Here is an 18,154-nt window from a genome sequence, read left to right on the forward strand (position 1 = left end):
TACTTTTTTTGTACATTTTTAATCAATATGTTATATGTACTTTGAAAAGAAATTATCATCTTTATATTCATTGATTGCATTTTATTTATAAAAGTTTTCATTTCACTGTAATGAAATTTAATCTTTGAAATTGGAAATAGCAAAACTTTCTTTAAGTGCAATCTCATTGACACTTGACACGTGTAGTAATTTTTTATCTACCTCTCTTTCTGGGGGACTATGATCTAGTTACATACTTGAGATGCCAAACGGGAATTCCCGAATCCCGAATCCCGAAATTCCCGGGATTTTTTAATTTTAAATCCCGGGGATTTTCGGGATTTGATAATCCCGTTTGTAAAAAATCCGTCTGTAAAAAATTAAAAATTTTTGATACAGCCTGTAAAGAACATGTCAAAAAGCAACTTTATTACACTATTGTCTATAAATACAAATTGAAAACTTAAGAAAACAAAAAGAGAAAATAAAATTTAATTTATAAAAATAACAACGAACTATGAATTTTGTGGAACATAAAACCAAAAAGGGTGACAAGGGTTCGGTTTGGCATTACTTTTTGATTGACTCTAATGGCTCTCCAAACGCCAAATGCAAATTATGCCACAAAATCTTAAAAACCAGTGGCGGATCAACAAAAGGTCTTTTAAAACACATAACCTGTGTAAGAATATGGCAAAAAATCATTGGAATAATAATATACATATATATAATTTTTTAGGTTCATTTAATTAAACTTCAAAAAACAGTTTGTGATGAACCACAGCGAAAGATTAAAAAAATTGCAGATTTTGGATTTTTACAGCATGAGGACACTTTTCCTGCGGTTATAAGTCGTTTGATCGCACTTGATGGTCTACCGTTTTCATTATTTATAACATCTAAAGAGCTGCGTAAATCACTACAAGCTCGTGGGTTTGATGTCCCAAAATCTAAAGAAACCATCAAAAGCAAATTCCTGGAATTCTATTCCAAGTGCAAGGAAAATATGAAAGAAGAAATTTGTAAAATAAAAACAGAATGTAATAAGTTTAGTATTACTTTTGATGAGTGGACGTCCATTTGAAATAAACGGTACATTAATATCATTGCTCATACAAATGGACAACTTCTTAATCTGGGTTTGGTTAGATTAAAGAAGTACAGTACGGCTGTTTATTGCATAAATTGTATAATTGATAAACTCAATGAATTTGAAATTTCTCTGTCATCCGTCGTAGTAGCTTTTACCACAGATGGTGCATCTACCATGCAGAAAATTGGGAAGCTTATAGCTCCAAAACAACAACTTTGTTTTGCTCACGGTTTGCATTTGGCGTTAATAGATGTTATTTATAAAAAAACTGCAATTATATTTCCAGAAGAAGAATTCTCATCTGATGATGATGAGGATGTTGGTGATTTGGAAGTTGTTAATCCGGAAGATATTTTTAAAGTATGTTCATATGAAAAAGAAAATAACATTACTGACAATTTTTATGTTAAGCCATTAATTGACAAAATAAGAAAAACAGTAAAAATGTTTAGAATATCGCCTAAAAAAATGTATTCTACAAAAATATGTGAAAGACGACAAAGGAAAAGAACTAAAATGATTAATTGATTGCAGAACAAGATGGAATACTTTATTCGAAATGTGTCCGCGATTTTCAGAATTAGAAATTCCATTAAAAAAACCTTCATAGATTTAAAGTGTGAACAATTTACTGACGATGAATTTCGTTCAATTAAAAAAATTGTTAATGTTTTAAACCCAATAAAAATCACTCTAGAGGCATTATGTCGCAGTGACATGACGCTATGTAAAGCTGACGCTGCATTAACTTTCATGTTGAAGGAAATATCAGCAATGAAGTGTGATATGGGCGATGATTTATATATATCCCTCAGAAAAAGAATTGTCGAAAGACGTTCTGTATATTCCACACATATATTTTGTTTAGTAATATTTTTGTTTTATTTGTTTCCACGAAACTCACCACACAACAATCAAAAACAACTGGGTATAATTTAATATAAGCACACAAAGAAAACAACCCGACAAAATAAAACGAACCGTAACAACTGTTTTATAAATAAACATTTTCTTGGCGAGGTGGTTATTTTTGTTTACAAATATGTTTTCTGCTCATGGAAAAGACGCAAAAACTATTTTCATTATTTACATTTTCAATATGTGTTTATGCACGTGGAAAGCTTCAAAAAAATAATTTTCATGATTTACTTTAAAAAAAATATTTTTAATCAATTAAAATATCTAATAATTAATAGCAAAGCGATTTTTTTGACCCCTTTTACAGTATATATCCGATTTTGACCAAAAGTATATCATTTTAAAAGTATTTCTTCGAAGATGTGCACAACAATATATTAATGAATCGGTTCAGATTTTTGGAGCTATACGAATTTAAAGTTGTTACTAACACATAGAAACAACAGTCACACGTACGTATGCTTGACTAAAAAACAAACAAAGCACGAAACAAAACATAAAAAGTAAACAACATCCAGTGATGCATATTTTTTAATCCCATTATGTACTCTATATATATAAATGTGGAAAGAAAAAATCTGATAAAATATAAATATATTTGGGATTATATCGTTACAGAATGCCTTTTAAATAAAAAAACATTCAAAAAATTACTATGTCTATATATAGAAAATGATATTCGGACGATCTTGTCCACGATTAAAACCTATATAGAACTTTAAGTTGGAAGTGTGAAATCGATGGCATACATTTTTTTGTAGACTTCTACTTTTTTACAAAAAATTTTACTATGCCGTATATATAAAATGATATATACTGTTATCGGACGATCTTGTGTACAATAAAAACCTATATAAAACTTTAAGTTTGAAGTGTAGGAATCTATAGAATTTATATATCATTTTTATATATTACCATAGTAGCATTTTTTATGTGTTTTTTTATTAAAAACATTCTGTAACGATATAATCCTAAATATATTTATATTTTATCAGATTTGTTCCTTTTCACATTATATACATATTTCAATTGATCAAAAATAATTTTTTTAAAGTAAATCGTGAAAATAAATTTTTTGCAGCTTTTTCACGTGCATAAACACATATTGAAAATGTAAATAATGAAAACGAGTTTTTGCATCTTTTCAACGTGCAGGAACACATATTTGTAAACAAAAATAACTCACAACACCAAAAAAAAAAATTTTATTTTGATGAAATAGCTTTACGGTTTATTTTATTTTTAGTCGGGTTTTTTCTTTATGTGCGTATTTAATGTACTATACAATGTATAAAAAGTAGACCGACTCTCATATACAGGAAATTACTCTTTCACATCTACGAGTGTCGTGTGAATTCGACTCTCTTGTGAGAAATTTAAACTTATCAAAACCCTCAAATGTTTAACTTACCTTTTTGCCACTTTTAAGGATTGTACACGAAATTACGGTTGTGCACAAAAAATCTGTAATTTTTTATAATAATTTTATCTCACTTTTCATACAAAATTTTGTTTAAATTTTCTAAACTGGAAAAAAATATTTTTTCTAATTATTGACATTTCATTTTTGTTGTTGTTGAATTTAATTTTCAGAGTTTCAATTTTTGATTGAAAATTTGAACAAATTTAAAATTGTAACTTTTTTATAAAACTCTGTGTGTTTGGAATGCACCAATACATATACATTTTTTACTAACACATATTTAGAGTTATATACTTTTTCACTAACACATGCTTAGAGTTAGGTACTGCTGTCAAAGAGTCGGACTACTTGTTATACTTTGGTACTATAGTTGAAACGAAAAGTCGACTTAACGACATTTTTCGATTTTTTAAAGCCGATTTTCGTCTTGTTTTATAAAATCGACCTTTATACTTTTTTCGACTTATTTCCACTTTTCGACTTTTTCCGAAAGTAAATTAACATTTGAATGTAATTTCACAATTAAGTCAAAATTGAAATGTGTATGTATAAAAATTGTTTAAGGTACCATTATACGACATGTATTTTACATATGTACTGTCAAAATTTCCATCTGTAAAAGTTATACATATCGTCTGAGACATATGAAACATTGTATATGTAAAACACATATGTTTGATAGCAAAAATTATGAATCGTATGTAAAATAACATTTTTGACATACATTAGCCATTACATATGGATAAAAAAAGTGACAGTACATATGTAAAATACATGTCGTTTAATACCACCTTTAGGTAGAAAATTTCCATTCGAATGAAAATAAGTTACTTTACACAGATGTATTAAAAAACTTCAAGCAAAAATATGAATAGTTTTGGAACGTCTTTAAATATTTTATAATTAAATAAAGAAATTATTTAACTTAATTTAAACTGTTGAAAAAAACTAAAGTTTCGACTTTCCACCTTTGTTTTTTTTTAACTTTTCTAGTTTTTTTTTTTTATAGACGATAGTCGAGTTATCGACTTTTTGTTGAGAAACTTTTGATTTTGTGTGTGAGAGAAAGAGATGGTTGATATTTCTTTAACTTTCTTTATCCAAGCGTGAACCAGAAATTTACAACAGTATATTTGCAAATCCACAAAAACGTGAAAAAATCGGTGATTGTACGAGCAATGTTTGTGTAGTATACTTTGACTTTTCCACTCTTTTAAAATTTTATCGACTTTACGATTATTTTGAAATTAAAAACAGAAAAATTATTTTGAAGAACTAAATTATCCATTCCAGCTTAAAAAATATTTGTATATACAATTTTTCTCTGTGTACGTGTCGAAATCTCTATTTGGCAACACCAAACAGTGCAAAGTTGATAAAATATGTAATGTTAGTACATGTATTTGGATGTTAATTACGCTAAAAATATGTTTGGTAATGTATTGATGAATATTAATATTTTTTGTTAAGAAACAAAAGAGTAATATATAAAAAACATATGATGTTATTGTTATTAAAATTTTTATATGTTCAAAAATTCTTATATTTGAGTGAAATGGTAACTCTTAAATTAATGCTAACAAGTTGCAACCCTGGCGTGCATTTCTGCCGCGCCTCAAGCAAAGCACTTTAATTCTTCAGTTACGCTCGTTTAAGTAAGAAGACATTTTTATTTGAAATTCGGTAACGAATGAGGAAGTTAAGTGAAGTATAAAATAAGTATATTTGGAACTAAAAACAAAATGTTAAAGTAGAAAAGGAATATATATTGCTAACCTCTTTATTCAATAAGATAAAATGTAAACAAATCAATATCAAAGAAATACAAATAAATAAATAAAATAAATATTCCACAATCCTAAACTTCCTACAAAACCCAAACATCAATTCTATATTTGACCAAAATGTGGATATCACCGAAATAAAATATGAGATAAAAAAATTAAACTTACGTTTAAATCAAGAAGAAAATTCTAGTGATTCGACTGCAGGGAATGAAATAAATATTGCATCGGACGAGGAATTAGAAGATGATAATGTGTCAATAGCCCAAAAATTGCAAAATGCTATTGATCAATGCAAAAGCCCCATAAGACACATTAGAACACTGACGAAGATGAGTTCAATTCAAAGCTAAATAACGAAATAGAAATGTTCGTATCTGAAGGTATAAATATGACATACAAATACTTGCAGACTATTTTACCAACCAGCGTAGAGTGCGAAAGGTGCTTTTCTACAGCGGCCTACGTAGGAAACAAAATCCGTTCCAGATTGTCTGACGAAACGCTAAATGCGTTGACTTTTTTAAGAAATTATTTAAAAAAATAATATGTACTTTATTTTTTCCTTAATTTTTACATAATATTTATGTAGATCTTCGATGTCACTTATCAAATTTGAATTTTTATTTAAAATATTTATATTTTGTTAATACATTTCTAATGTAGACTAACAAATATTAAAATATTTGCTTTATTTTTTACATTATATTGATGTAGATCTCCAAATATAATTTATGAATTTTTAATTTTAATTGAAAAATAATTTATGTTAAACTAATGTACACTGATAAATATTATTAATATTACATTATTTGTCAGCAATGAACAATATTTTTGTAGGTCTCCAAATATAAGTTATGAAATTTTACTTAAAATAATAAATTTTTGTTAATAAAAGTGAAATATGTTATTTGTTTTAAGTATTTTAACTTAAAAAAACTTTTAAATAAACATCTTATAAGAAAAAATTCCGTTTTTGTGTTAAAAGTGTGAAATTTCCTAAATTTTTGTTCGGGATTTAGAAATCCCGAAAATCCCGGGATCCCGAACCGGAATTTTTTGAAAAATCTTGAATTCCGGAATTTTTAAAACCATTCCCGATTGGCATCCCTATTACATACCAACAAATTAAATAATACACAAGCTTATAAGTAGTCAGAAATCACACGTAAGTGCGGCAAAAATAAGTTCTCATTAGAAAAATTAGTTAAACGTTTAAAACTATCTTAAATTTATGCAGAGTTTTGTAAAGATTTTACCCAAGCCCCATGAAAGGATTTCTTTCGAATACTTCCAAAATAATTACATTCATCAACACTTCAAAAGTTGCCTTATTGCATTTTTTAGTTTCGGTGGAAGTGATGTTGAATGTTTTCCAAAGAAGTGAATTATAATTATATTTTTGCATAACGGACTTTAATGTTAAATATACAGTGATGTTCCGAAAAATAGAGCCACCTCCTCTTTCGAAGTTTCTTTTTACTTAAAATCCCTCCAATGAAGAATTGAGTTAGAAAATTTAACAATTTGTAGACAATTTTCAAATTGAAATCTATACAAATTGTAGGTTTAGGGCTTATTATTACAATCCTAATGTAATCTCATTATAAACAATAATTCTGAGTCCAAAAAGAAGCAGAAGCAAACTTTGCAGGCGAGACCGCAGAAAAATTATAAAAATACGCCATGTTCAAGGTAAAGGCTATAGACAAATTGTTGAAATAATTCTTTGATCCAAAAAATAGCATAAACTGTAAAAATGCATAAGTTTAAACCAGAAAATATCAAGAAAGAATAAGAAATAACACATCTTTTTGAAGCAAGAAATATGGAGTCTCGTAAAAAAATTGCACGGATATGATAAGGAAGCAATTTGTTCTTTGTTCTATTGCAAGTGGTTAAATCAGAGGCGAAATTCTAGGAGAAGAATTCTTTTAAAATCGGATATTTTGTCTAGACTTATCCATTTGTCATTATTCCAAATGACAAATCTTTGAAATGTAATGAGTTAAAATGAACAAAAAATTCTACTTTACACAAAAGGAAAATAATCCCTCAAATTAACCAATATTACATCCGATTAACAAACATTTACCACTCCCAAAAGCTATCATTAATCTACACTATGGTGAAGGGTATATTAGATTCGGCACTTAAAATTCATGAGGGTCATCAAGACAAGTATAGACTTGATTTTGCTGATTTTTGTCGAGATACGAGTATATTACACACAATTGTGAACTTAAAAGCCCTATTCGGCGCGGTACCATAGAAGATCATTTGTCAAATTTTTATTGAATTATCTTCAAATTCGAGAATTCAGTTGTATGAGGGATAGGTGAAATAATGGACCGATCTTAATAGGCAAAATTTCATTAAATTAGTTTTATTACAAGGTTTACATGGACGGACAGACTTAATCGACTCAGAAAATAATTCTGAGCCGATAGGGTATAGGAAAAATATTATTGTGTGTAGGGTATAACAACAATATAAGAAGCTCTTACGCCCCTGTGAAAGGACCTCCAAGTTTAAAGAACATGTGATTTCAAAAGATGGAATTTCAAAATTCTATAAACAATTTGGTATTAATATTAATATCAAATGTAGCTGAGAACCTCTGCTTCAAAAAAGTATCATTTATTTCAATTTATCAGTGTTAAAAAGAAATGCAGGTTTAGTCATAAAAACTATTCGATTAGTTCACTTGAGTTACAACCCAGGAAAAATTGTATTAGTTCTACAACTAGTTCTAGAACACATGATTTTATCCTGAACTCGTTCTAGTTTGGCATTGTCGAAAATTGTCACCTTCGGAACTGGTTCTGAGGAAGTGTTATGGAGTCGACATTCGTTCTTTGGAACGCTTCTGGAACTAATTCTTTAATCAACGATTTTTGTTTGAATTTATCAACCTCGGAACTAGTTCTAGGAAAGCTTTAGAGAACGTATAAACAAATATTTCTTTTTTAGCGTTTTTGTTTCAAATTATTAAGACTAGGAGCAATTTTTAGAAACTGTTGAGGAATTTCTACTATTGTAATAAATACAATTTAATATAATTCTTCCGCACCTCTAATCTTTTAAAATATTTTCTGTAGGATATACGTTACAAGCAGCTAACTTTTGCTTCTCTCGGAACCATTGAATTAGTAGACTCTTTAATATCTTGTAGTTCAGTGGAATGCAAAAATATACATTTGAACGCGTTTTCTATTTCGATAAAAATAAGTTTATAAATTTGTAATTTTATGACATTTTTTTCCAATTGATTCCAAGAAGTTGTTTCGGAACTAGTATGCGTTCCATTAAACTAGTGTAGTAGCAATGTATAACTAGTTTCAAAGAACTAGTTCCTTAAAAACTATTTAGAAATATTTAAGAACGACAACAATATTCTAAAGAACGGGTTCCAGAAGTAATGGCGACACTACTAGTTCCAAGGCTTTTGTTTAAAAATCTGAAGTGGTTCTGTTTTCACTCGTTCTAGAACTAGTAGTTTTTAGAACGAGTTTCATAATTTTTCCTGGGAAAAATTTTTTATGACAACATTTAGTAATAATAACAATGCTATTGCTAAGATGCATAATAATTCTCTTGTTTATGTATCGCATAGACATTATGAGATATAATTAGAAATTGAGCATATCTTTATCACTAGCGCACTTGAAAACCTTCCCTAAGATGGGAATATTAAATTGTAAGATTGAATGCATAAAAAGAGTGCATGAGGTCTTATCTTAGTTCTAAGTTAGTTTTAAGATAACGAAATAGAGATATGTAACTGAATGGAATTTTTGGACACAATAAAATAAATGATATCAATGCTGATGATGTAATAAATTTATAACATTTAAAACCAAAATATGAACTTTCGGAAGATTTTTTGTAGAGGATCATTAATTAGCAATTGGGTCAATTATCAACTAATTCCGAATTCCAGAGAGTGATAAATTTCTAATTACAAACCATTTTTGTGAAATGCATATATTTTAATACATTTTATAAAAAGTTCGTCGTTCGATCAAAATTTCGCCGAACACCGAACATTAGCCGAACATCACTTTTTACCGACCTCCGAACACGTACCCGAACGTTTGGTCGGACACTTAGTAAATGTATTTCCGAAAAGGGTTCAAAATTTCATCACTAGTGATTAAAACTATAAAAATATTTTTTTTTGTAAATTGTAATAATAATTTGAATCAAATAAAAAAAAATAAAGCTGTAAGTTTAGTGGTTTCTTTTTTATAAACATATATGTATGTTAAGAATTTTTCGATCTCACTCCTTACTTGGAGCCAATTGGGTTCTTTAGAACCAGTTTGATACTAGTTCTAATATTAATAAAAAAGTCGGGATTATTGGTAGTTTTGCTCTTCTGCAATCAGTTTTTTTATAAGGTTTTATTTCAAAAGATACAAAAAAATATTGTAAATAGTGATAAATTTCTAATTACAAACCATTTTTGTGAAATGCATATATTTTAATACATTTTATAAAAAGTTCGGCGTTCGATCAAAATTTCGCCGAACACCGAACATTAGCCGAACATCACTTTTTACCGACCTCCGAACACGTACCCGAACGTTTGGTCGGACACTTAGTAAATGTATTTACAATATTTTTTTTGTATCTTTTGAAATAAAACCTTATAAAAAAAACTGATTGCAGAAGAGCAAAACTACCAATAATCCCGACTTTTTTATTAATATTAGAACTAGTATCAAACTGGTTCCGAAAAGGGTTCAAAATTTCATCACTAGTGATTAAAACTATAAAAATATATATTTTTTTTTTTGTAAATTACAATTTACAAAAAAAAAAAATATTTTTATAGTTTTAATCACTAGTGATGAAATTTTGAACCCTTTTCGGAAACCCTTCCATTAACGTTTTTATAGTGCTTTCTGTCACTTTGCTCGAACATGTAGTCCATCTCCGTTTAAAATCTACCACACTTTTGGACACCTTTTTTGTACTCTTCAATTCTCTTTTAACAAGAGCCCAATATCTCTCCACTGGCCTTAGCTCCGGGCAGTTTGGAGGATTTGCCTCTCTTGGTACAAATACCACATTATTGTTCTTGTACCACTCAAGAGCTTGTTTACCATAGTGACAGGATGCCAAGTCAGTCCAAAAATAAGTGGACACATTATGAAGTCTTATGAATGGAAGCAGCCTTTTTTTGTAAACATTCCTTGATGTAAATTTGGGTATTTATAGAGCCCGTTGTAACAAATGATTGGCTTCTTTTGCCGCAACTGCATATTGCTTGCCATACCAAGAACTTTCTGGGAAATTTTGTCTGCTTTTGGGTCCTAAACTTTTCTTCAACATTCCCTCGAGCATCAGCAACATAAAACTTTTGACCTGGAAGTTGCGAAAAATCTGCCAGAACATACTTTTCATCTTCCATTATGCAGCAAGAATATTTTTTTATAAAACTTGACTTCAATTTCCGTGCTCTGTTTTTGGCCTCTAAATTTTTAGCAGCGTTCCTGTCAGGAACTTTTTGAGCCTTGTATGTTTTTAAACCTGCATTAGCTTTAACTTTTCGTACCAAATAGTCCGAGCACTGAGCTAACCGAGCTGCTTTCCTACCGGATGTGTTGGGAGCTCTTTTGAAAATGCGTTCTATTCTTTTGGCTTTAGAAACATCATGTGGACCATTCCTTCTACCTGAACCAGGTTTTCTATCAACTGACAAGTTCTCCCGGTACTGTTTAATGACATTGGAAACAGTTTGACGGCAGACCTTTGTATGCTTGGCCAACTTTTTGTAAGACCAAGTTGGGTTTAGTTGAAAATATTTAATAATTTCAGTACGCACTTTTTTCTGGTCACTCATTTTAATCAGATTAACAAAAAAATTAATATTATTGACATTACACATAATAACTGACATGTTTTTCAAAGGTAACTTGATCAAAAAAAATCAAATAATACTTTGGTTGAAAAATGTAATGAAAAACGTGTGCTAAGAATTTTTCGATCTCACTCCTTATACTAGTATCAGTCTAGAACTAATGGTACTAGTAATTTTTCAAACACACTCAATGTTAATTTCACCATTATGATGGTATAGGAAAGTTTACAGTTGGGAACTAGTACTGGTGATTTTGGTAATAGTCAAATACTAGTTTGGTGCTAGTTCCATTTCCTGCAGGGCATATATAAAAATTCATATAGTAAGTATCTTACATAGCGAACATGAAAAACAAATATTAATTAAATAAAAAAAAAAAAAAAACAAAATAAAACAAGTAAGAAGTTATAGTCGGGCGAGGCCGACCATATAATACCCTACACCTGTATACGAATAAAATGTGATTTAGTTTTCATAATAAAGCATTTAAGTTTAATTTAACCTTGCCTCAGGTATACTTAAGCCATTTACTGTTTAATAAAACTGTGGATATTTAAGTAAAATTTTGATGGGGGCTTTTTAGAGGGGCTAGGGTCAAATGAGGCCCTATAATTATAAAGTTCATCAGGGTCATCAAGACTAGTATAGAACTTGGTTTTGCAGCTTTTTGTCGAGATGCGAGTATATTAAACATAATTATGAACTTAAAAGCCCTATTTGGCGGGTTCAGTTCTATGGGGCCAAGGTGAAATAAAGGACCGATGTAAACTACTTTCAACAGGCTTCGTTTACAGTACCATAAAAGATCATGTGCCAAATTTCATTGAATTACCTCCAAAATTGCGACCTGTAGTTTGATTACAAGGTTTACAAGCTCTATACGGGGGTTCAGTTGTAGGGGGCTAGGTGAAATAATGGACCGATGTTAATCATTTTCAATATTCTTCGTCTACGGTATAATAGAAGATCATGTGCCAAATTTTTTTAATTATCTCCAAAATTGCGACCTGGGGGCTAGGTGAAATAATGGACCGATCTTAACCATTTTCAATAAGGTTCGTCCCTGGGACAATAGAAGATTATGTACCAAATTTCATTCAATTATCATTCATGTAAACCTTGTAGTTTGATTACAAGGTTTACATGGATGAACGGACAGACGGACATAGCTAAATCGACTCAGAAAATTCTGAGCCGATTGGTATACTTTAAGGTGCGTTACTAACATCAGCACAAACCCAATATACCTAAAGTGGTGTAGGGTATAAAAACATACAATATCTAATCATAAAAAAGCCAAAAATCTGAGTTTTAAATCGCGTTGTGTTGCTAATATTTTGTAGTTTTAAGGGTAGTTGGTTTCAAATACGAATGATATTTATGAAAAAATGATTTGATAACATACTTCTGTGTCTAAGCTGTTTAATATGATCTTAAAAAGTTCAACTTATCATATAGTTATTGGCGTTTACGTGTTCAAATTATTGTATGCAGATATATTTATTAAGGATTTTCATTGTAGCAGCTGTTAAAAAGTTTACTCCGAACACTTGATTCGCATGTGAGGATATTCGATCATATCTACGCAGTCCATATATATAGCGAACAATATTATTAAAAGTGACATTGACATGACGATAATAACATGTTGACTCCAGTTGAGTTTGTTATTAAAAATGACACCAAGATTTTTTACATCATTACCTAGCCTACAAAACTTTCATAAATATCAGTGGTAATGGGAATAGTATTGGTAATCTTTTGCATTGACTGTTGGCAAAGGTATATCAGTAAACTTTATATTTAATTCGTTAACATCGATATCAGTGTTATACTCTTTGCGACCTCCTACAATTCCGAATTTCTTTATCTCGTCCCATTTTGCTCTCATACATGTAGAAAATTTTGAGCTGTAGTAGATAATTTCGCAGTTCTTATTTTAGAAGTGACCTTGTTTCTTAGTCACCTATAAGCAGCTAGCAACTCAGGTATTTTAAATTTTTTCCATCTAGAGTATTATATGCTTCGCAGTTCAATAAATCCCCAATTTCAGGTGTAAACCAGGTATGTAGTTTTATTTTCCTTCACAGGAAAGAATTCTTCAAATAGGTTCATGATATTGCTCTGAATAAATTGTAGTTAATCATCAATTGATGTCATATAATAGGTACATTCCTAATCAATATGATTAAGTCTGTGGTATAAGGTAGTCTAATTAATATTCTTGACATCTCATTATAAAAATGATTCGTCCAACAATTCAGGCTTGAATGCAAATGTTGTAAAAATAAGATCATGTTTTGAAAAACAGCAGCTGATGTTTGTTCATAAAATAAAATTTTCGAAGTTGAGTTTGTAAAAAAAATGTCCAATAGTGAGTTGGAGTTATGACCATATTGAGTAGGTATTCCGTTGTTTACTGGTACAAGACCTATGCTGTTCATTCATCTATGAAACCAGTTTCAATCAAAATGTTGCAATTAAAGTCGCCTGATAGTAAACCAATGCTAATATGGCTAATATGGCAGTAATTTATCATTTAAATAAAAAAATTCCAAGAACATGAACTCAATTTTATTACCATCGTTAGACATTATCTTTATTCTGCATTTGCGTGAATGGCATCACCGCCACCCATTCTGTATGAATTATCATTAATTTTGTGGACTAAGCTGTTTCTGATACACAGATAGCATCAACATTAGATGATGCGAAAATGAAATTCATCAATTTGGTTCTGAAGACTTTGGGCATTAATGTGTACAATATTTAATCCATATTTAGGCTTAGTAAAGATACTAACCATGATATGTGTACTAAATATGGAATGTGCAATATATTAAAAACAACAACACAAGCAATTTTCAACCTCTAAATAAATTTTATAATTTAGAGGAGCTGCGATTGTTTCCAATTTCGCGTATTTTCTCTTTCCCCTCAAGTAATTCCCTGCGAAACTCTTTAAAAATTTTTTCCACCTTTTCAATTATATTCTTCTCACTCTTTTGTAATTGTCTACATATCTCTTCAAAACGATCATTAATACATTCCTTTTGTTTACGTATCTTTCCCTCCAAGCAGAGCATTACATAAGTGGCTGAATCACACTCTAAGTGAATATTATTATTCGAATTATTTATTGATCTGCAATATTCTCAGCATTCACACAGCTAATAAAGATTGAGGTTCTTCTTTTTCCAGTTTAATTTACGGTTTTTTTTCTGTTCCTTTTTATTTTGTTCTTTTCTTATATGTGTATAATTGTAATATTTTCTACCCTATGTTTTCTTTTTGCTTTAAACTACTGTTATTCTTCTTGGTGAAAAATAAAGTTCGATTACTTTATGTTTATTAAAATTTTTGTTCTCTTTTTTAACTATATTGTAAATTGAATAATATTATCGAAATCACCAAAAATAACTGAATTTAAAAAAGTACAAAGCAGGCATCTCCTAATTTTAAAAGATGTGTCCAAAATATTTACAAACATTTTAATTTGTTTATTAGTTAAAGAGTTATGAAGTTACACATTTTCACCACTTAAACAAGTCTACAATAACAAAATTTACAGTATTGTTATGTATTTTTTTTCTTTTTGCAATTTCTGGATCCAGATTATATATACTTTATAGGGTCGAAAAATTATAGGAATTACGTAATGACAAACTCAAAGTACTGCTCTATTTATTATTTTCACATTTTATACCATTAAAAAAAACTTTAGATAAATTTTTGTTTTGTTAAAAATTAAAGCATATAGTCCAGTTTATTAAAATAATATTGAAATTTATTTTAACATAGAAAAATAACTGCGCTAGAAAATATTTTATGAAACAAGTCGTTAATTATTGATTCAATATTATAGCGTATTTAAATTAGCATTAATATACTTTTATATGAAATGTTTATCAAGAAATTTGTCGGCATAAAGTATTTACAATTGACAAACAGCAGTATCTGGTGTCTTTTTTTTTAAATTTTCCCATACATATTATCTTCCATCTACCAAATAATTGTAAATATTTTATTTAAAACTAAAAGTTATTTAATTATTTTAATAAATATTCACCTTAAGCAATGTTTTATTTGCAAACAAACACAAACATTGTTGTTGAAAAACATTCAGCTGTTATATCAAAAAAAAAAAGGAAAACAAAAACATACAAATTGACAGTCAAATAAATGTTGCCAAATAGTAAAAGTTTTTCAATCATGAAAAACACTAATGCACCAAGAAAAATATTTTTAAAATTCTTTTAAATTGTAATTGTTTTTTCAGTAAATGTTCGTCGAAATTTTGACCGAACACCGAACTTTTTATAAAATGTCATATTTTACATCATCAACAAGTTTTAAAAATGGTGAAAATTTGTTTTCAGAAGTAACATACATCCTGGCATTACAATAAATTTCCGATATATAAAGGTACAAAATGCTTTTTTAACTGTTGGTTTTTTCGGCTGATTTGAAAAACTGTTAACCAGAAAGTGATTAAAAATTTAGTTTCGATTATAAATCTTTGATCTCATTTTTAACATCGAAATTTTCTGGATCCTTATTCTCGGTTTACATTTGGACATGCCTTTAGAAAATTACTAACGTTCACAACATGCTTAAAAATACTAGTATTTTTATGAAATTATACGTAAATTTTTTATGAACCAAAATTTCATATAAATCGGCAAGTTGAAAATTGCGAATTGTGTTAAGTATTGTAAATATATTATTTTTATATTATATAATACTTTTTATTTAATTTTTTTTTTTAAACTCTATAACTTTACTAATTCTATAAAATTCATTTTTATTTCCATATGTATTTAAAACGAAATTTTGATCACCTTAGATCATAATATGATCATGTATAACAATACTATGATAAATACAAAAATATTATGATGAAATATTTTGACGGTATTTAATCATAATATTAATTTTAAAATTGTTACAATAACGATAATATGTTTAGACGACAATCACAATTTTAACCACAACCATGTTTTTCTCTGCTCTTACAGAGAATTATATCATTGTCAATAAATAGTTTATAACCAAAAATAAAAGTATTAAGAAATATGCATTTCACAAAAATGGTTTGTTATTAGAAATTTATCACTCTGGAATTCGGAATTAGTTGATAATTGACACAATTGCTAATTAAAGGCCCTCTTAAAAAAATTTTCAGACGTTCATATTTTGGTTTTAAATGTTATAAATGCGTTTTTCATTGAAGAAAAAAGTTCGTGTTCACCGAACCTTAAAAACAAAGTTCGGGTTCGGCCGAACTTTCAAATTTACCGAAGTTCGGTTGTCAGTTTCGAAATTTTGAGTTCGGTCGGACTCTAGTAAAAGGAAATTTAATTTTTAGAAAATGGAAAATAGCGGTAAAAATAACTGCTTAATTTTTGTCACATGAAATTAAATAGCATTTAGAAGCATAATAATAAATTTTTTCATAATAACAAATTGCAAAATTTCCCAATTATTTAACATTTTTCATTAGTGTTTACAACTTATTTCAAAGAGTGCCCTATAATTATGAAACCGTTTTTATGGTGAATTTTGTGTAAAAAGCCGTATTACCGTTATTTTGCCGTCATACGCCGAATTTTGATACTTATTACATAAACTAGACTTCGTTCTTGAATTTGCTTCAATCATGTTTATCTAACATAATTAATTGCAATAATATAAAAATAATAAAAACCTATCACAATGTGCGCTATATTTATGAGCAGTATTTGTATATACCCTTGTCACAAAGGTGAAGAGTATAACAAGACCGTGGTGAGAAATGAAAGGATATTGAACCTGCTCAGAGTAAAATAAATGTAAGTAATATTCCGCTGTGCCGAATCTTATATACCCTTCACCATGATTTGTAAAAAAACTGTCAGTACCAAAAAGTCCTCTTTTACAGGTTATTATTACTCCGGGATTCATTTCATGTCTCTAGATTTAATATTATAGGAAATCTAAAAAAATACCTTTTGAAAAACGAATAAGGAGAAAGAAGTTCGCTTTTATGGGTTCTCACCTAATTCTGACTCTACATATTCAATTTCACGTTTCTATGTTCATTATATAGAAAATTCAAAAAGTATCTTTTGAAAAACGAAAAAGTACCAAAAAGTCCCCTTTTATGCGTTGTCGCCTTATCCGCTCAATAACAAAATTTACTCGTAATATCTGGTACTACGGTGGCCAGTTGCCCGTAGGATTATGTCCTGGATGGTCAGTTGGTTGAGGTTCCATCCACTTAGTGGCTGTGGTTTAAACCCAAATTCGTGGCGGTTAAAGGACTGATGTAAGGTAAAGTCAATACTTCGGGATAAGCTCGGTGCCGTTGCCGAAATCAACAGATACCCCACAGTGGAGTGACTGTGAGACTAAGCGTTGGAAATAGGGTTGCCAGATATTCCGATTTGCAAAAGCTGGACATTGAGTTTTAAAATGCCGGACAAAACAAAAATAAAGCTGGACATAAAAAATGCGGAGAAAATGTTAATTTTGGTTTTGTGTAAATAATATTCACAAGCACTTTGCTTCCCTTAACTTTAATGTCGAATTTATTAACAATATCTTCCTTAATATCCCATGCTTCCGTAGGCTTTGATTGCCTGAATAGGTAATTATACAAAGGCTTATTGATTAGAATTTATAAAAATGAAAATATGGTTTATAAAACTTTCATAAAATAAATTCTTTGACTTTCTACAAAGCCTTCGACTGAAGATGATATATGATATTTTATATACATTACTTCGTAGGTCTTTAATAGGCCTTTTTTTGGTAAGCCTTCTATCAGCCCTTCATTAGCAATTAGCTGACATTGACACGCCGTGTAAAATTTAAATGATTTTGCAATCTGCCGGTCCACACTAGGAAACCATTTTGGGAAACTTTTGATTTTGCGTGAGAGAGAAAGTTTATCATTCATCTCTCTCGCTGTACCGAGTTTCCCGTACAAGGAAACTTGTTTTGTTATTCTTCTCCTTCGTACAACAACAAATCAATGCAATTAATATGTAGTTTCTGAAACAAAAGTGTGGACATTAAAGAAACTTCGAAAGCGAATTAGTTTCTGA

The 18,154-nt window shown here is 29.3% G+C and overlaps 2 protein-coding genes across 2 annotated transcripts in view; both read left to right on the forward strand.

The window, feature by feature from the left end:
* LOC111685427 (tyrosine-protein phosphatase 69D) overlaps positions 1–18,154 on the forward strand; it is a 210,655-nt gene that overhangs the window by 88,245 nt on the left and 104,256 nt on the right. The gene's annotated exons all lie outside the window — the stretch shown is intronic.
* On the forward strand, positions 345–1,914 carry LOC124419943. Its single transcript, XM_046951063.1, has 2 exons — positions 345–661; positions 719–1,914. Exons 1-2 carry the CDS (start codon positions 497–499, stop codon positions 1,061–1,063), a joined length of 510 nt encoding a protein of 169 aa, XP_046807019.1. The 5' UTR covers positions 345–496; the 3' UTR covers positions 1,064–1,914.

Source organism: Lucilia cuprina, chromosome 5 (genome assembly GCF_022045245.1).
Source record: "Lucilia cuprina isolate Lc7/37 chromosome 5, ASM2204524v1, whole genome shotgun sequence".
NCBI lineage: Eukaryota > Metazoa > Arthropoda > Insecta > Diptera > Calliphoridae > Lucilia > Lucilia cuprina.

What these genes read in the sequence shown, in the direction of transcription:
- LOC124419943 (XM_046951063.1), top strand. Translation starts at nt 497, where the DNA reads ATGAATTTTGTGGAACATAAAACCAAAAAGGGTGACAAGGGTTCGGTT. An exon ending in TTTTAAAACACATAACCTGT is followed by an intron (nt 662 to 718) that starts GTAAGAATATGG and finishes ATAATTTTTTAG; the next exon opens with GTTCATTTAATTAAACTTCA.